The sequence below is a fragment of the Prinia subflava genome, chromosome Z (assembly GCF_021018805.1).
Source record: "Prinia subflava isolate CZ2003 ecotype Zambia chromosome Z, Cam_Psub_1.2, whole genome shotgun sequence".
In the NCBI taxonomy this organism is placed as follows: Eukaryota; Metazoa; Chordata; class Aves; order Passeriformes; family Cisticolidae; genus Prinia; species Prinia subflava.
Window position 1 is genome coordinate 21,093,818 of NC_086283.1, and position 20,987 is coordinate 21,114,804.

The 20,987-nt window shown below is 42.1% G+C and overlaps 1 protein-coding gene across 1 annotated transcript in view; it reads right to left on the reverse strand.

The window, feature by feature from the left end:
* Window positions 1-20,987, reverse strand: part of LOC134563860 (connector enhancer of kinase suppressor of ras 2-like) — a 169,935-nt gene that overhangs the window by 74,233 nt on the left and 74,715 nt on the right. The window contains exons 3-5 of the mRNA XM_063422240.1: window positions 12,335-12,537; window positions 11,006-11,093; window positions 532-573 (exon numbers count right to left, since the gene is read on the reverse strand). Of these exons, the coding sequence (XP_063278310.1) occupies window positions 532-573; window positions 11,006-11,093; window positions 12,335-12,537 (333 nt within the window). The remainder of the gene's footprint in view (window positions 1-531; window positions 574-11,005; window positions 11,094-12,334; window positions 12,538-20,987) is intronic.

Below are 20,987 nucleotides of genomic sequence, written 5' to 3' on the forward strand. Positions count from 1 at the left end.
GGCAGAGCTTGTCAAAAGCTTATCTGAACTTGTAAATCCTTTGAGAGTTCCCTTTCACCACAGGCTTTAACTCTATCTCAATGTCAGTACAGGTTTTCAGTGTTGCTAAGAGGAAAATATAAAGTATTTTAACTTGAAGGCCAATATCTAATCAATAATCTTGAATAAGATTCTTCCACTCCACTTTGTCATCAGATTTTTTTGAGTTCTGAAGGCATAAAATGCTCAGTCTGACAACCAGTGATGTACCAGGTCTATGGATCTGACCAGCCATCCTCATAGGAATATTAACTATACAGAATATTGTGCAGCTTCTAAACCTAAAACAATAATTTTGTATTTGTAATTAGCTGTAGCTATAACAGAGAGCATTAATGTAGGGAACTTTAATTTTTTAGCAACTGATATAATTCATCAGAAATTATGCCAAAGAGTAAGGAATTTTATATTCCTATAGCATCTTTATTTTTTGAAAAAAATCATTTCCATGCATGGGGTAAAAATAGAGAATACCAAAGCAGAATTACTTACCACATGAAGAATTTTATTTTCTGTTTCATACACTGTACAATCCTGTGTTAAAAGAGAGAAAAACCTATGAAATGAATGTCAGATTAAATTTCTTATTAAGAAATAAAAGAAGGGTTTATGCTGTTAACAATCTCTTACACATTCCCGATCAACCTTAAGACTTGCTACTTTTGGAGTAGTCATTTTCCTATTTTAGCTATCATTTTAAGAATAATCAATCTTACACTCCATAATTTCAGTGCCACTTTTACCTTGCTTTTGCTTTAGTGGTATTACAGGGGTTAAAATACTGTTTTTCCTTCATGAAACAAACCATACAAATTGCTAAAAGGGATCTCCTGCCTCTATTACTTATTAATGTTTGAAGGATCCCCCAGTGTGACCCTCTGGAAATTGGAACACAGCCACGGCCAAGGGGTTTGCACCATCCCCTGCAGGTCTGCCCACCTCCTCCTGCCACTCCAAATCTCAGGTTATATTCTGCAAAAACATAAATAAAAAAGGGAAATACAGAAAATATCTCTTCCAAGCAGAGTGAGATTAGAACAGGGTCTCCCCAAGTCTTGGCTCCCTCTCAAGCCCCCAGCCTGGCTTCCTTTCCCCTCATTATATTGGGAAATTGTTAAATCATTCTCCAAGTGCTACTCCACATTGGAAAAGGCTTTTACAGAGTAAGATATGGGATAATTTAAAAACTTGTCTTCTTCATTCAGTATTTTTTCCTTGAATAAGCTTTCAAGTAAAATTTAACTTGCCGATAATACCTGAAAGCTCCCTTCAGTAATTTAAGATTCCCTTAAGTTCGGAGCCTGGTGGTGGCAACACCAAGGCTGAGAGTTTTGTCCCTGTATGGGCTTAAGAGTTGGACTTGTTATAGGGGACCCTTCTAACTCAGAACATTCTGTGATATCCCTTCAAGCAGCTTAAGATTCCCCATAGTTCTCAAAATTTCCTCTTTTTACTGGATCTTAATGTATTAGCAATAGGAGTTAATTGCTTCAGATCTCCCACAACACAATTCCAGCCCCCTCATTCCCTGTACCCTGAACACTCAGTCTGGGCTGGCACTTCTCTGGAGGTCTCTGCTCCCCTTCTCCAGCAGCCCAAACCCTTGGTTGTTCCCATCCAGCTCCCAGACCTTGTCCCTTGGGTGTCCCTTCGAGGATTTTTTCCCCGAGCCCCACTGAGGCAGCTGCTCCAAACTCTCAGCCCAAGGAACTGCCTTTCCCTCAGCTCTGAAGGTCAGTATTTATTTTGGAGGATTTCTGCTTCCGTGGAGAAATTAATTTCTAAATGACTACAGTTTAAAGACTATTGCTACAAAATAAGAAAGTAAAAATCAGAAGATTGGGAGCGCCAAGCAACACAGAAGAATTTATATTAGCATTTCATGGTCAAGTATCACTTTGATGTTTCCTCTGTATTCATACTGTTATTTTCTAGAGCACAAAAAAAATTCAATTAGTCAGTTTGGCTGGCAATGCCCAAGGCAGTTTTTTCTACAAGTTTTGCACACTTCAAACAGCTCATCCACATCTCCTTTTAACCCTCCACGTACCAAGAGAACAAAATGATCACAGCAGGGCTTCCAGCTTGACTTCAGAGCTAACGTTCCTGTCTAAATTATTCCTTTCATTTCTGTGCTAGAAATACAATATGAACCTCCCTCTGAACAAACTTAATTACTTCAGGTCAAAGAGTAGAAGACTTATGTATAGCAAAACTGAAATTTTACTGTTTTGTAGAGCAGAATTAATGTTAGCTGTACTTATGTTGCACATTCAAGATTACATTAGCATGAAAAATGTTAATGGCTTTGGGATTCCTTCCAAAATAGATGCATATTGACTTTTTTAAAAAATACATCAGCCTAGTTTAACTGAGAGGTTAAAAGCACTTACAGTGTTATGTTAAAATATTAAGATATCTAGGTCACAATATTCTTCTGAATTATTTTTCTCTGATACATAGCAATGCACTAGGGATCTCATTAACAAAATAATCTTCCAGGACTACCATTTATAGGATGTTGATCTATTTTTCTTATAAAATAAATAATAGTCATAGTCACATTCTTTCTACATTCTCCAGTAGCAAGATGGCATGATAAAAATATTTGTTCTTAAAGTTTAAAATAACCTATAAATTAGTAGCTGTGTTCTATTTCCACTCTGTAAAAGGATAAAACCCAGGAATTACAAAACCAGTCACAGCAGCAGTGTTGCAAGCCAGGCAAGGACTGCATTGTCCTGAACATCCAAAATTGGAAGGTGCAGCACACCTTTGTCTCTGATAAAGTGAAACTGCTCCTCTGCATATTCATAAAGAGGAAAGGTCAGTGGGACTTGTGCTCACCCATGCCCTAGTCAAAATTGCTGTTTCTAATTCCAAAAGAGGGAAGAAATGCAAGAACAACAAAAAATTTGCAGATACCATAAAGAATGTCTTATGGCAGTTTCTTGAGGGCAGTTAACGAACACATTAGAAAATGTAAAATATTTAGTTCATTAACTTAGTTCTGTGAAACAGCATGAGTTAAGTCAACTACTGAAAAGCAGCTGAGACCCTACAAAGGAGCATTTCCCACTCCACCACCACAGGAGAGTTCTACAGCAGACTCTGAGTGGTGGATATAACAAAGTGATATTTCAAAATACACTGCTGACATGCATAAAGTGAAATACTTCTGAAATTCCGACATCCAAAAGAAAGGGTTCACTCTGGAATAAGGCAAATATACAATGGCAAATGCACAGAACTGACTAATTTGACTTGGTCCAAAGGTAGAGGCTTGATCAGAATGTATTTTTAGAAAAGAGTGAACAGATGTTTGATGAAATGTTCTTTAGCAAATGCAAGCAAAATAAGATGGAGGGGCTGAAAGCTGAAGTCTGCAAAGTTCAAACTGAAAATAACACCCAGGTTTTGCATGACAGCTGCTGAATCACAGGATAATTCTGGTGGAAGGGGCCTCTGGAAGTTATCTGGTCTGACCACCTCCTCAGGGGAGGCTAATTTAAAATTTACACCAGGTACAAGACTTACTTAGAAACACAATTCCTATCAATTGCAGTGCAAACTAGATAGCTTCAAAAAAACAGAAAAGCCATGCTTCATCTTAAACATAGTATTTGGCTAAAAATGGGGCAAAAATCCATAATAAGGTATCTCAATTTATCTCAGTGAGGTTAATTAGACAGTAATAAAGGGGACCACAAGCAAAATTTGTTTGGCTTTTGCTGGAAAAAATAAGGCTGAGTTGTGCTGACATCCTTTGGTACGACACAGACAGTTTTTGTTGAGAAAATGTTTGTTCTTGCAGGTCAGTGAGCGTATCAAAAGCATCTACCTCAGACTTAAACATCTTTGACCTAATGAGGGAAAATTAGAATCCCAGCTGCCACGAGGATTGGGGAACTCCTCCTACTCAATGAAAAATTAACCAGTGGCTGCATTTTATGAACAAAAATCCAACCCTATTCTTCTCCAGTTCCTCCAGATGTCTTTCCCTCAGGGCAGCCTTGGTGCTAAAGCATGACTAAAACCAAATTTAGTTCAGTTATTCTGCTGGATTCCATTTCAGTGCAGACAGGAGAGTGAGTGCACCTTGAAACTGAGCTGTAACTCAAAGCAAAGTCAGCTGAGAGCTCAAACATCTCAATACCCTGTTCTAATGTGCTTTTTTGCATATTATTATAAACACATTTTGATGGGACATTGCACCCAGGATGTTTCTGCAGCTCTGTGCATGACATAATCCTTTTACAATAGCTTAGTGAAGATGATCAAAAGGGTTAAGAAAACTGAGGAGAATAAAGTACATTTTCAAATAGAAATGGATAGCTGTAAAATTCTAAAATTAGAGAATGAGGTTTTCTTTTAACCAGCATGAGCAGATGCTGTTTAAAGTTAAATAAGTGACTATTCATTTCCATGGTATGTAAATAATAAGAATACATTAAAATAAATTTGATCTAAGGTTATGTCACTCAGATCACACAGGACATCCGAGCATCAAGATTCAAAAACACTTTCTATATTCAATTAAGGTTACAAGGTAATGTCCTCTGTTAAGAAAGTTCACCTGGAGTGGCAGCTGCAAGTTGTGCACACAAAATGTGCTTAATTTGCACAAAATATCAAAGACATTCCTCACTTAATGTGCCAAATCTGTACCCTTGACTGCTACTTTCACACTGGCTGAATGAAGTATTTAAAATGTATATAATTCATAAAACAAGGAGTATCTGACAGGATTTGAGACCCAAGTTTCTATTAGTTATGCCTTTCAATTGGTATTTCAGCCTACAGCTGAGCCTGCAGTTCTGGTCTAGGTGAGACATTTCTGCTTTCACACATTAAGGTCAATTTTCCTCAGATTTAGTGACAGCAAAGCTGTCTCTCTATGACTGATTTGGTTTTATCTGCTCTTTCTGGTGCTAAGTTTAACATAACATAAAAAGATCTTAATAGACAACCATCAAAAAAGCCAGATCTGACAATAAGATAAAGAAAAGACAAAACTTGATTTGTAACCTGAAGAACTAACTAAGCATTTTTCATCTTGGAATGACTTGGACTTTATGCTAAAAGATTGCTTCTAAGTTGTCAAAAGGAGGACGCCTCTGGGACTGGAGCTGAAGAACTGGAAAAAATAAAGAACCAAACTATTGCTGGCAGAGGAGAACAGAATTTCATCTGCCAAAAGCTAGGACATGAATGACAGAAGTGGAGACAGCAATTCAAAATTACTGTTTTCACCTGGACCACAGGGAAAAATCCAACTTACACAAACAAAGTGCAATATCAGTTGAAGGACAGAATCAGAACCTGGACTTTTTATACTGGAGAGAAGTTCATTTTGCTTAGTCTGTAAATCAAAAATAGCCTAGTGCTATAAGCACCTTGTAAGAGAAAGCTTAATAAAGATACATAAATAATTAAATGCCGACATAGGAGTTTCTAAACTAAAAAAAGAGAAAAAGGGTCTTTGTGTTCAGCTGTAAAAATGCATAAAGGACAAGATTTCTAGGAGGAATAAAGCTGAATAGTATAAATTAAGGATAATAGTGTAAAATACACTGACATATTTATCAGCCTTAGTTCTTTTGCTCCAAGAACTGAAATAAAATTGAAGTGGAGGGAAAGAAAAAGTTTTCAGAACTACTACTCCATTGCTCCAAAAAGCATTTGTAATTGAGTTCTGTGATTGATCTGCTGGGAGGGTGCATGGAAATCTGTGGCAGCACAGGACAGAGGGAGGCAGGGGAGTCCTCTGCACTGGAGACAGGCTCTGCAAAATCCCTACAAAACTGGAGCTTAGGCTAAGCTTTCTTCTTGCTTTCCCTCCTTCAACCCTTTCATCTTTCTCCTTTTCTTCATTCCAACACAGCTCTGCCTGTTCTCTGACCTCTCCATGTATTCCAGTAACACTCTTCTGTCTCATCAATATTTTATCTGTTCACAAGGGGAGTGGCTCATTGTAAATATTTGTAAAACTAATTTAGCCTCAGTTTTCAGTACCTGTGTGTCACCTCTTGTCTTACTTCAGGGGCTGACACTGCCAGAGACTGTCATTTATATAATAATATAATATTATAATAATACATTGTTATTAATACAGTATAGTATATAATATAGTATTATTAATATAGTAATTATTATACTATATTGTTATAGGGGTCACAGCTCCAAGCCTTACTCCAAGGAATGTTTAGACAATGGTCTCAGACACAAGATGGGATTTCTGGGGTATCTGTGCAGGGCCAGGAGATGATGATTCTGATGGGTCCATTCCAACACAGGACATTCTATGATTCTATAGATTATATATAATTAAAGACCAGTTGAATTATTTTTATGTACTTGAGGACTGTACCACATTACTTTTAACTAATGAGTGTCAGTGATTATAACACCGCTACCACTATTTGTTCTGTAATTACCTAGTTTAATGTTATGAATATTTCGTGTTCAGCCCTAAAATATTTCCATGCTACTGGCTCTCCTTTCAGTGAAGAAACCACAGAGCAGGTTCTGGATGTATTCGTATGTATTTTAAGAACTTGTCCACAAAACATTTTGGATTATTCATATTTTAATCTGGAATAACCTGTTAGCTGTAGTTAAGCTGTTTCCCGCTGTGGCTTTTTTCTTCTATTTAACACTTGTGTGGTGGTAAATCACCTGATATGAAATTGTCCACTCAAGAGCAAAGTGGATTATTTTTAACTTCACACCATCCTCCAGTCTATCCAGGACTGTTGCCATGAATTTTCCTGGTTTGCTAAGCGTTCATATTAAAGGAGAAACGTGCAGTTTCTCACGCTGGTGAATTGTAAACACAGGACCATGTTTTGTAAATATTGGCAATGTTATGAATACTTTCTCCAAGAGAAGGGGAGGCTGAATGACAGCCTCCTGGACCAATGTGACAGGAGAGGTGGCGATACCCTTCTCCAATCCATGGTCACCTTGACACAGATATATAATGGAAAAATAAACTAAGGGCAGGGTCTTCTGCCCTGCTGCTGTTGTTGCACCCAGATCTGTGTCCCCAGTCTGTGTTCCTGGTTGGGCCTCCACGGTGATAACTGGCGCCCAACGTGGTCAAGTTGCAAGCTAGTGAGGAAAGAAAAAAGAAGAAAGAAAAAAAAAAATCTGCCTTCTACAGCTGCAAAAAGAAGAAACCCACGATGTTCTCAGAGGAACGATTGATGATGGAACTGCTCCACTCCTTTTTGTTGTCCTGTGACGCTGACTTAACCAGGAAACACGTGAGAGAACTGCTTAGCTGGGGAAAGAAACTTGGAATTTTTTATACTGCTGAAAAGGCACTTTATATTGGCCCATGGAGAACCCTGGGAAAAAGCCTTTTCTCTGCCGTCCTTGACGGAAACTCTAAGGCAGGCACTCTTTTACGGGCATGGACAACAGTCTTCCCACTTTTAAAAGAGGCTGGGGAGGACTTTGAAGTTGATTCTGGCCTTTCGACAGGAAGCAGGACTGGCTCCCCTGTGAGCTCCGTCGCTTCTGACGAGGATTGCTCTGATGCAGGGTTAGAGCCGATGCAGGAGACCCCCACCCCCATGTCGGGGGTTGGGCGCGCCCAGCGGGGTTTTTGGAAGGACTGGAAAGCTTTTTTCGGTCCGCTCCCCGCGCGGTTTGCCGGGCGGGGAGCTGGGGTGCCGAGGGGGCGGAGCGCTCGGCATCGGGTCCCACGCCGAGCGCGGGGGATCGCCCGCGCCGCCCCGGGCCGCCGTGCCGCGGCGACCCCCCCGCTGCCCGCCACCGCTGCGGGGTCCGCCCTGCAGCTGCCGCGCGGAGCCGCGCCGCCTCGGGCCCCCTGCGGGGAGCCGGGGGGGCCGCCGTGCGCGCCGCCCCCGGCGCTGCCGGCGCCGCCCCCTGCCGCCGCCTCCCCGGCCCGCCCCGCCCCGCCGCGACCTGCTCCGCGAAGGATTCGGCAGGCGAGAGCGGCGGGGACGGCCCCTCCTTGCTCCGTCCCCCCGCCGCGCCAAATGCTGTGCGCGGGGTCGCCGCCGCCGGCGGTCCGTGCGGTGCCCGCAGCGGAGCCGCCGCCGCCGCCCACCGCGCCGCGCCCCGCCCCGCCCCACGCGTCCGGTGCCGGTCCGGCGCCGCGGGGGGAGGGCTGGGCGCAACGCTGCCCGCTGCTGCGGGGCCACCCGCGCAGGGCAGCCCCCCCGCGCCGCCGCGCGGCCCCGCCACATGCCCCCTCCGTTCAGAGGGGACGGGGCCGAGCGCTGGAGCCGCAGAGCTGCTGCCGGCTCTGGCCCCGGCCACCGACCCATCGGCTGATGGAACAGGAGCTGAAAGCTGTGGCCCGTCGGCCACGCCTCCCTGCCCAGCGCGACAATCGCCCCCCCGCTCAGAGAGGAGTCTGAGCGAGTCACTGTCCCCCGCCCGCCCCCCCTACGGGGCCGGGTCGGCTGTGGGAGATGATAACGGGGCAAAAGCGTTGTCTGATGTGCACGCTTTCCCTGTCGTGAAATCGGATGAGGTTTTTAGTCTTGTATCCCAGCCAAACCAGGCTGCTGAGATAACGGAGCTGCTGCCTGAAGATGCAGCTTTGCCCAAGCCAGTTCAGGGACCTGTGGTTTTGGTTCCACAGCATCATAGCCATGATGACCCATCATGGGCAGTCCCGCTTCCCTTATCAAGGGACGTGGCAGAAGATAATATAAGCTTCACTGAGGCAATTCAATGGATCAGTGCAGAATTTGAGAATCTGATCTTTCCTTATGTAATAAGAGGTCTTGCAACAATGATGCTTGAACCTCAACAGGTTTTTACCTTTGAAAGAAATTGGAAATTCCTAGCTGGACAAATGGCTGTCGAAAATAGCCACCTGCCTCGAGACGATCCCTTGTTTGGGGTCAGAGTTGACCTACTTATGGGGAGGAGTCAATATGCTTGCCCTGATGTGCAAGCTGGCCTTTCTTTCATTGTTTTAGATTCGTGCAGATACATAGGGATATCTGCATTGATAAAAACCAAGTTATCCTTCTCCCCAAAGGAAGACTTCTTAGACATAGCACAGAAGCCAGAGGAAGCTTTTCCTAAATTTATAGTGCGTCTGATGGATTTTTTAGAGATGAGAGTCCAGGATAGCACTATAAGAATGATAATTTTGGAGCAATTAGCAAGAAGCCATGCTAATTCTGCTTGCCAGAGGCTCCTGGAAACCATTCCAGAGACTTCTACTGTCCTGGAGATGGTCCAGACCTGTGCAGTTCTAAACACCTGTGATTCTATGGTGATGACCCCAACGGCTGCTTCACAGCCAGCTGAACAGAGGCAGAATGCTGGACATGAGACACAGGCAGATATTCAGCCTAGTGGAGAACAGGAAAAGGAGGCACAGAAAGTGACTCCCTTGTTTTTCTGCGCACAAGGTGTGGGTCCAGACCATACTGCAGAAACATGCGAGGCAGTGGGTCATGCTGAGCCCACGCCAAGCCCGAAAACTCGGAGGCGAAGAAAAAGACGAAGACGTCAGGGGGACGAAACAGTTTCCCAAGCTCTAGAACAAGAGCAAAATTCTCTGGCTGGTGTACAGCCAGCATCTCAAGTGTAGGAAGTGTTGATGTTGCCACATAGCTATGGTCAGTTTTCCTTGGACCTTGCAGTGGGTTTCTACGTCCACATCCTATGTTGCATGCATTCTTTGAGAAAAAGTCAATTGCTCAATTTGTGTTTTCTAAGTTCTCTATCCTCAGGTTCTGGGATCTTTGCCATGGAGGTGGCCGCTGAAAGTCTGCTGAGCTGCCTCAGGTGCATTGGACTGATCCTGTTTGATCCTGAAACCTTGTGCACCCTGTGTCACCCCGGTGCCACCCATCACAGAAGCCTCTTCGAGATCTGATTGACATGGACACGGACTGGCATCCTCTCCTTTCCTATATGGCCTCCATAGAGACTTTGGATCCTGTGGAGCTGCTGGACAAGGACAGACTGAAGCAGTGTGATGCTGAGAGCCAGCGGACTGTTAATCATGGACTTAGAGGAATTGTTTGCTATGGCTCAGTTTTATGTATGGTAGCCATTGTGACCTCTGTGGGGAAAGTGCATGTTGTTTGGGGGTTGTGGTTTTGGGACAGAACTTTTGGGGTTCAGAATTTTGAATTGAGTGATTAATTTTTCTTGGAATGCTCCTGCCTTTTGCACCGTATATTCCCTTGTATCTTATAAAAATTTAAAAATATGAGGGTGTTGGTTGAATTATGTTAGACTATGCTCGAGATATTTTGAGCAGGTTATTGCAAGGGGTTCAGGGTGAAACCCTGGGTAGCAAAGGCAGAATCAGACCAACATGTAGCCCTCACACCGTCACCTAAATGAAGGTCGGTGAACTTTATACAGGTTTTTTTTTTCTCTCTTTTTTCCTGTCATAGAATTGTTCATTTTTCTTTTTTTGTTTTCTTTTTAATATACTTAAAAGGGTGAGATGTTGCCATGAATTTTCCTGGTTTGCTAAGCGTTCATATTAAAGGAGAAACGTGCAGTTTCTCACGCTGGTGAATTGTAAACACAGGACCATGTTTTGTAAATATTGGCAATGTTATGAATACTTTCTCCAAGAGAAGGGGAGGCTGAATGACAGCCTCCTGGACCAATGTGACAGGAGAGGTGGCGATACCCTTCTCCAATCCATGGTCACCTTGACACAGATATATAATGGAAAAATAAACTAAGGGCAGGGTCTTCTGCCCTGCTGCTGTTGTTGCACCCAGATCTGTGTCCCCAGTCTGTGTTCCTGGTTGGGCCTCCACGGTGATACAGGACGATCCCCAAAGTCCAAAAATCTTTCTGTCCCTCCCAAAAAATCAGAGTATGGAAGGAACAGAGAAGTAATGCTGTAACAATTTTTCTGGCGATGTTAAAGCTGTAGTTATATTTACCATTGCAGTTTTTAAGCAGTGGTGTGAAAGGACTCAGAGCAGAGAGACACTCCTACCTGTTGCACTATGGTGGTTAGTTCCAGGCACAGTTGAACAATGTTGTTTTTCAGCAGTGAATATTCTGTCACACTGACAAACGGAGACCTGGGGCAGGGGAAGGACAGGTTTATGCAGCATTAGGGACCACAGTTTACACTACAGGCAGATATATGTAATTCAGGGATCAGCTCTACAGCACAGAAATGCCAAATCATTTTAATCTCCAGCAGCAAGGCTTTTGTAATACACAGCTTTGAAACAAGAAAAAATGCAGGCACGATGTAAACTGGATTTTGGCCAGAACATCAGAAGTTCTTGTTCTTATGGAGAGTAGAAATGGGAGCTTTCAAATAACTGTAAGCAGCCCAGATTTTCTTTGTTCTGCTTATTAAAAAGATGGCATTTCTGGTATGACATCACACCCCAGCAGCAATCGGACACCCTAATTCAGAGAGCATAGTAATGCTTACTTAGTCACAGCTTCCTGCACACTCAGATTCTCTTCAGGCTTTCCAAATTCTGGCTGAATCTGACCCCGTTTGAATTTATAAGAACTGACAAGGTCATAGCCTGAGAGAATATGACTGCTGGCATTAGGTTAGGAAGATGTCACCAGGATTATACAAATCCAGTAAAGGAGGGTGATTCACTCTCACTGTGATTTCTAAGGTGCCATTTATACATTCCAGAGCATTCAGATTCCAGATAAAGCTATGCACTGCTATAACTACAAAGAAAAAACAAGCCAATGTGTGTTTTTTCCAAACAAGAAAAATGGTGGCTTATGTTTTGGTTTCTGTCTTGCCACAGTCAGAGTTCTCAGTTCATAAAGTAAAACACCAGTGGCTGATTGTTGAGCATTAACCATCACACCTGTACGTAACCCATCCAGCCTACTCCTCATAATTAAGAACATTTAATTTGCAGACTGAGCAACTACTATCATTTATTTTGAACATTCTTAATTGATTTGCTCAACTCCAGCCTTTATATGCCTTTTTGATGGCTGAAAGATAGCTTAAACTCCACAAGCTTTCCTTCCTTGCGCTTCATGCTGAAATTTCTGATGATGTTACCAGTTATGGCAGTGAGAACAGCACAGAAATATTAATTTCCCACAGAATCCAACTGAAAGAATCTCAAAAGTTATCTAGAGCAAATTTCAACACTCTGGACAGAGAAGGGTACTAAATTTCACTTCCAATATTTCACAAACTTCTGAAAAGTTAGAGCTAGATTAACAGACCTGCTGTTTTAATGTTAGAATAAAAGAGCACAAGTAGCAAAGAAAGAACACGTACAAAGAACTATTCTCATGCACAAGGGGTTGAGGAACAGTTAATTACCTGTCTAGCCAGGCGAGCAAGTTCTTGGCAGCACCAATCAGGTCAACAACGGAGGTAAGAAAATCATTTGGCAGCCGTCTGGAGGCCCTGCCATCATAGTGGCCACTCCTCCTCCTCCCCGTTATGAAGTTCTGAAGGTTTTTGGCTGAGGCGTTCAGCTTGTGGGACAGAGTTCTCAGGTTTTCAGTCTCCAGGCCATAATTCTGAGGGAAGGAAGAAGATTGACAGGATGTGTGGTCAGCTAAAGGAACCAAACTGTGAGGAGAAACGTCCTGGATTGCCTTGGCCAAGAGGGTGGCTGTGGGTTGAGATGAAACAGGAATATTTGGGTTGGGACACATGGGATGCCTCTGCTGCCACCAGCACTCGCAGTCCAGCACTGCTCCCGTGGGTTCAGCCACAGCCCTGAGGGAAAGGCAGGAAGGATCCCACGTGCTGAGTCTCCAGGTCTGTCCCCCTCTCAGGATGTGAGCTGAGGGAGTGCAGTGTCCCCTCTCTGCCATGGCCCACAGGTGTCTGTCACCTCGTGTCTGTCACCTTGTGTCTGTCACCTCGCCTTGCAGCGCAACCCCACACCCGAGCAGGTGTTTCCATACCAGGAAAAGAGTTTCAGTTTCACTCCTGAACTTTTAAAGAAGAAGAAGAGCCAGAAATTTCTATGCTCGTCTCACCATAATTGGCCCAGTGCCAGGACAAAGGCACTCCCTGGGTCCTTGAGCTGTTCCTCAAGGAATGTAGCTGTTTTCTATGGGGCAACTTGCCAAAACCCCCTCCCAGATAGTCAAACACTTAAGGGAGAGCACCGAGATTCTCAGGGCTTTTTGGGGTGTCTTAGCAGGAGCAAGGACCTCCCTGCACCTTGCATGCCTTTTACTCTTTTGTTCTGTACAGTTTGTAATTTTCTCTTTAGTTAAAACCTTTCTGCTTTTTCAAATCACGCCGTCTCGCTAATTATTCTCAAGCCATTTCTGGGAGGTTGCTGGCAGCCCTGAGAGTGTGATGAATCTTCGTGGGGCTCATAACACGCTGGCCTCATGCAGAAATTCATCAGCCTTGGTCTGCAGCAGTCCCACTGCTCTGGATCCCAGGGCCTGGAATTCTTTCACCTGAGCACAGCGTCCCCTTCCCCTGCCCTGTGAACCAGGAATAAAGTGGAGCACAGCCTTGCTGAGAGGCTTTCACAGGAACAGCCTCTCCTGAACCCTGCTGCTGCTGTAGAACAGCTGTGCCACGTGGATTGGAACACTGGAACATCAAACCAGGCCAGAGCAAAGGCTCCTGCTCCCCACGGCTGCTCAGGGAACACACAGGAACAGCTGCTCGTGTCTCAGAGACTCCAGCCAGTGACAGGGCTTCATATTTAAGAGTTCTGAGTGGATTTTTGCCCCTTGTTCTGGTTCTGATGTTGAGAGAAGGGTTGAATCTAACTGAAAGTTTCCAACCACAAGTCCCCTTTATCCATCTTTCTTCATCTGTGTCTCTGTCCTTTTATCACCAGGCCTATTCCCCACTTAGACTCCGATAACAAGCACAAAGATAGTTCAAATCCATTAAATAATTCAAACTCACACAGAAAGTCTCAAACACACTGAACTGAACCCAGATTTCTTGCAGTCCCCAGAGGATGTAGGACATGAAACAATTTTATGAGCATTTAAACAAAATCAGCTCTCAGAATCTGAATTGATTGTCCACTGTTAATTTCAACTATGCTTATATTAGAAGACTGATCGTGAATATCACACACTAACGTTTTTGCCTAAACGTCTCCCTCAAAGACGAGAATAAAGACTTGAAAAGAAGACACTTCTTGACAGACGCTAACGTGGATATTTGTACTAGAAATAATAATTTTCAACTCCAGAAAAGGGAAATATACTGACCAATAACAAGAATATAAACTGGGGTTGTATGGAAAGCAAACAAAGTGCAAACAAACACTTGGTGAAGTGGTTTGGACCTCTGACAGCTGGCGCTGGGGATAGTGCCTTCCCTGCCAGCCATTCTCCCTGTCAAGTTCACTGAGAAATAAATCAAGGCCTTGCCTCCAGCTTAGAGGGAAATCTATGAGAAATTAAACACTTTGCTACCTTAGCTGAATGTAAAGAATTAGATTTAAACTCCAGGGAGAGAATTAACCCCATTGTTAGGCCTGTATCCCAGCTAAAACATCAGGGAGGGGCTGGACCATCCAGTTCAAGACTAAATTGCTACAAGTGACAAAAAAACCTCTCTTCAACTTTTCCCAGAACAATTGCAGCACAGTTAGTAATAGTGTAACCAAAGAAAGTCATTCTCATTTGGAAAAGTTTAAAGAGCAAGATGTATGTGATATTAGTGTGTCATCTGCTTAATATCAAATCTAATCTTTTATTAAAGCACTGAAGGAATTCCCCCCCCCCTCCATTTTCCTCTCAACTTCCACTCATGCCAAGATGATGACTAAGTGGATGCACTGGGATGCCTTTTCCAGCTCTCAACAGCTGGGCAGTGCCTGATTTCCTCTCAAAACAGGTTTCATTCTGCATACTCAGCAACACATTACAAGGATGATAAACTAGATCCTCCTGGTTGCTTATTCCCATGGAAAGATGCAGAAAAAACCCCTCTCACAATAACTTGTTATTGCATAAAAGCTCTGGAAACCTGTCAGTTTGCTTTTAAGAGGAGTTAAGCAGGAAAGGACATGGTTTGATCTCTGAATCTATAAATACCACAAGGTATTTTAGATTCCAGCAAGTGTAATCAGCCGGAGAGATCTTCTCCAGTCACTGGAAAACACAGAGGACTGAGCAGGAAATGTGTGTGAGGTATTCCACCTAGTGATCCACCTTTATCTTGAAGATTATTGCTTACATGGCAATGACAACCTCAATTAATGCCAATATAAAATTTAAAATACAGCAGAACATAGATAAAATATATCCATAAAGATAATCAGAAGACGAAAGGCAATTTTTCAGCACAGTTGGAGTGCTGATGCAAGTTAGTGGTTTACCTGAGACTGAATGGGGCACAATAAAAGGGAAAAGATAAAACTATTATGAAAGTGACAGTAAATCAATGCCTTTGTAGAAGACAGAGGCATTGAGTTCAAGATTTAAGCATGACTAAATCCAAGATTTTAATTTTTAAATCAAACAGCTGTAATCAACTACCAAAAGGGAAAAATGTGCTTGCAAATAAACCTTGAAAGTATGCCTACATCCTGATGCTCTGATGCCAGCAAACCCCACTGTGGCAACATATTAGGAGAGGACTGAAGGAAGTTATGGCTTCTTTTGGGCTTCCAGAGTCAGCAAGCAAAGTGATGGGGAATGGAGAAGGTTGTTCCAGAGCAGAAAAGAGCCAGGAAGTGGGTATGTCCCCAAATTTAAACTGCATCAATTATAATTCAGTGGACACATTTGAAAACACAGAATTGTATTTTCTGGCAATGATTAAGCAGGTGAGGTGCCTTGTGGATGGCACTGCCAGTATCCAGATCTCTGATTCCTGTAGGCACCTCATGTCCATGGTGTAGCTGAGAGAGTCTCAGAACTGCCAGACTAAATCATTATCACAGCTGCCAGGCCAGACTTCAGCCTTCACAGCTGCACATTCTACTCCCCCTGTGCTGCTCTCGTGAGCCACACCATAGAAATGATGCTCCTGGGCCTCAAAAATTCTTTCTTCTGGCAGGAGATCAGGTGATTCTTTTTTGCACTGTAAATCCTAGATATAATTTCTGGTTTAAAAAGAAAGACAGAAAAGTAAAAGAGAAAACTTCTAAAAGACATAAGAGAGTGCCATTGGCATTGGCAGGATTATTTTTCATCCCAAGAGCAGGGAAAAATAAACAAGAAAGTGTTGCTCCATTCCCTGGTTTTGTTTCATGATACTTAAGGTTGTTCCATCATCAAATGACTCAATTAGCAGAAATGGATTTACAAGTTTAGAAAATTAATCCTGACTGCCAAAACAACCCCAGATGCTGCCTGTCTAGAACCACACAGCCACATAATTTGTTAAATTATCCTGAATCTGGAGCAAGAAGCTACTTAATGAGAATAGAAAGTTGCCTAAAATCACCAATGCTCCATTTCAGAAAAAGGGACCTGGACAGGAACATTGCAGAAAGTGCCAAAGCACACTTGAACACAGAAAGACATGACTGCAAAACTGGGTAAATATTTAAGTTATTTCATATAAAAGCACAGATCAAACAGTAAGAACTTCTGTATCGCCACTGACAGCATTATTACCTGCACACACTCAAAAGAGCTACACAGATTATCTGATTTATTCAGTGACTGATCCCATGTTTCAGGCTGGAGCTCAGCAATTCCTGACGCCCCATTCCACGGCAGCAGCTGGGAAGAAGGATCTCAGGAGGCAGAAATTAAACACAAGTGTGAGATCAGAGGCAGACAAGCTCATTATGGAAGAATATCATTAGCAAAACGCCAGGATGAAGCTGTGCTTGCAGTGGCGCTTCTTAGTGAGGTGTGCAGCTGATTTGGGTGGAAGGATAACTCTGCTGTTCTGCCTGCCGAACACGGCTCCTAAATTCAGCTATTCCCCCTCTGATTTTCCCATTTCCAGGCTCTCTGTCCTAGCTCCCCTCTCCTGTTGGGTCTGAGCTGCTGTGCTGGGGTTGTTGGAGGTGCTGAGGGAACAGACCCTCCCCAGGGCTTTCACACTTGATCGGGTTTTCTGAAGCACAGAAAACAGGTGGCTGTTGTCAGAAATGGTAGAATTCAGGTGACAGGAGAAAATGGCATTTTTTTTCTAAACAACCCAAAGCAGACTGTTGTTTTCTTAGTGCAGAAAAGATACAGTGTAAGAGGGAAGTAGTTGGATACTCCCTATAGTTAAAACTGGAATTTTGGAAACTGAGATATAGGAAATCTGCCTCCAAACAGATACTTCCCCTTTTTAATGTCGTAAATCCAAAATACAGAAATAGCTAAACACACATTCACCATGAACCTTCCTGCCCTGTGCCTGTTTCACAATTCCAGCTAAAAACTCTGCCTGTTTTGTACATTCTGGTTTGAAATTCCATTTTTAAATAATTGAGCAAATTCTGTATCCATCTGACAGTATAAGATCTGAGCTTTTTACATATTCAAAGGAGTGGAATGAAAAAAATCTTCAGCTATGGCTTCAGGTGTTCTCATACCTTATTGCAGGTAAGCAGTAACATCACAAAGGAGGATTTTATGCTAATAAAGCAATCTGGGAGAATTTTAGCTACTAAAATAAAATAAGCTAAATTATTGTAGCCAACATCAAGATAAAAAATAATAAATATAATGGGGGAAAAAGCGCCAAGTGCTAATCAGTTTTTTGTAAACACCAGCACCCGAAGATCAAAAAACCAAGCACAAAATACCTACAGTATATGAAGAATTTATTTCTTTTGTGGAAAACCCCCCAGCATTTTTTTCTTACAGGTAGAGCTGTAATGAAATTGTTTCGCTGTAATGTGGCATACAGAGATAGAAATAATGTCTGCACATTGAAATTTAATAGGCACAGGATGTAATTCTAGCTAAACAGTTTATATTGCATAAGTAATGACTTTAACTTACCTTAAAAACAGATTTCTTTTTAATTATAGTAATTTTTCTTCATGTTGTCATTCATGTGAGTAGTCAGTGTAATATATATATATAAAAATATATTTATAAATACATGAACACGTGGGTGCATACACAGCTTTTTCTGTAGGTGATACTTTGAGACTGTTACAATTTTCACTGAATATAAAAGAGCAGAGCAGGAGAATATAACGAATATAAAAGGGCAGAGCAGGCGATCTGACTGAGGAGGTGAAATGAAACAACACTGACTGCAGTTCAAGCACCTTATATGGAATTCACCACATTCAAGCCATTTAAAACACCACAACCTAAATATTGAGCTGCTGTCCCATTTCTACATTTCATGCAAAAGCTTTAAGAATGCTCTAAATTATTGGGAATTTGAGAGCTCCACCTCCAGGCACTTCTTCCCCAATTCAGCCTGGTTTTGAACCCACTCTCAGATCACCCAAAAATTGATTTATTGTGGTTGTGAAGCACCTCAGCAGCTCTATGGGGATGCTGTGCTCCCCTCCCCTGGTCCCTTCCAGGCTGCTCCTGGTCCCCAGGGCCTGGAGATGCCACCCCTGTCCCACCTGGGGCTCAATCACAGCTCTGAGACCACTTGGGAAAAATCCCCAGAGAAGCTCTGGGATTCTCCTCTGGGAAAACACGGAGTGCCAGATGGGATCCTGCACCTCCCTGTGTCAGGGCTCTGGCTGCTTCTCCAGCTTTGCCATGAGAATCAGAGTTTTTAGGATAGCATGGAGCCTGTTAGCACTTAATAAAACCAGGCAAACACAGCCTGTTTGATAATAAAAGCAAAAGTCACAATTAATCATACACTCTGATTTTAGCATAAACACTTCTGACACATACATAGAATGAAAACTGTCAAAACACATTTTTTTCTTTTAGATTTCCTTTCTGGAGGGATGTTTTTAAAGGTTAAGAGACTTTGAAACAGGGGAAACCTGATTCTGAAAAACTTGTCTCTGCAAACACTTGTTTGATTTCACTAAAATTTTGTGGTGATGTTTTTATGATACAACATCAAACTGAAGATAATGAAATGACAAAAAGTCCAAATGAGTGACACAGTGCGTTTCCACCAGGTGTGTCTGGTTACTCTTGAAAAGGAATTCACAGGCTGGTCATCCTTTATCTGAATAGCAGTTTGAAAAAGGCCAAATAAAATTTTCATTAGGGATTCTATGAATCAGTGTACAAGTTCAAGTCTAGAGACTGGAACCTAAAACTTAAAATTTCCCGAAAGGTAAAAAAAGGGACAATTCTTATAATCAGATGCAAGTTATGACATCACTTGATACAAAGCTAAAATAAATCAAAGAAAATATCAGTTTTGTTAACAAGAATGTGTTAGATGTAGTTCACACAGTTTATACTCTGACATATTCAATAATTTATGTATTTTATAAGTATATATAAAATCCTAGCATTGTTGCTTTGAAAACTATAAATGTATTAGGAAAATAATTTCCATTCATGGCTGGAGAATGCAGCTCCAGTAAAATATGGCCCAAATTTGGTTCAGCTTTTTCTTTCAAAGCTTTTCTCCTTCTAAATCAGTGAATTAGCATAATAGCATATAATAAATATATAATAAACCAAATCCTTCTGCCTCACTTTAACAACATTTGCCTATCATTTCAGTTAAACTGCAGTATCATAGCACAGTTTATGTGCACAGAACCTGACATTTCATCAAAATAAAAGTAGGGAGTTCATTAATAACTATGGTAATACTATGCAAATATGCAACATCATAATATAAATTAGAGTCTATTATTTGAAACACCTCAATGCTTTTGTATGTGCAGCTTTCCTCCCCCTTGTTCTCCCTTCCATTATAATTATCCCACCTTGCTGGAGCAAATTGTGTCACAATTCTTTGTCTCCTGAGTCTATAATTTGGAACTTGTCATGGTGCTTCTAAGCACTCCATACACCTTCCTATCATCTTGTAAATAGATAAATTAAGTAGATCTGGAAATAAGATTAAATATTTTAACCTATTTAAAAATTAAGTTCTGTATTATATATATGTGGTTTTTATCTTCAGAAGAAGCTTAAGCATTTGCATTGCAATAGATAGATATAAATGTCATCAAGCGTAATTAATGCACCCTGGAAAGGTTTGGGGTTTGTTTGTTTGTTTGTTTTTAACAAGTGATTTTTATTTCAGATAATAATTAGAACTTGATAGTCTTTTCTTAAAAATTGAACTCCAAAAGATTGTGAGGCCAACCACTGAAGCGAGATTTTTTCAGATAAGGTTTTCAAATAAACTGTTAACTTCATGTTTAAGACTTCAGAGTCTCAGGCTGGGCTCCAGGTGAGAACAAAGCAGCAGATGAGGTCAGAGATGGAGATGCAGATTTATTGTTCAAGGATCTCGGGTTATGTAAGTCTAGCCCCACTCTAGGCCAGCCTAAAGCTGCACAGTGCACCAGTTCCTGCCCTGGATTGATTAAGATGAGCAGGAATTAACAGGATCCCTGATCTCCTGCCTAAACATTTTATAAGGAGCTTTTACCTGGCAGCTCTTGCCACAGATTTCTGAGCAAACTGCACAAAGCCTCCTTGGTCAGCTTAATCCTAATGAAGCACTGTGATTTCAGTTGTGGAATAAACAAATACCCCCCCCCCCTCCCCCCCATTGGGTGAGCTTGAATAAACTGGAACATCTCCCTGATCTGGTTATGGAAGGCTGCACAGGGATCTAGAGAGAGAGAGACAGACAGAGAAAGAAAGGGAGAGAGAGAGAGAGAGGAGCCACTGCTGTGGGACAAGTGCCTAAACCACAAAAATGTGTGAGGAAAACAAACTCACCCCACTCAGAACAGACTTTAGAAATGTCCTGCAGAACCAATCTAATCCACTGACCAGCCTGACAGAGATATTTTTGTGATGGCTGTGCACATTCTGAAAATGCATTTTAAAGTTCTCTCTCACTGTTCTACGTGGCTGCACAATGAGATCCAGCACATCGTGACATGTCACCAATGTAATTTTTGGATAAGCTCTGTAAAAAATATGGGATCTGCTATTTAGTTATGTAGACG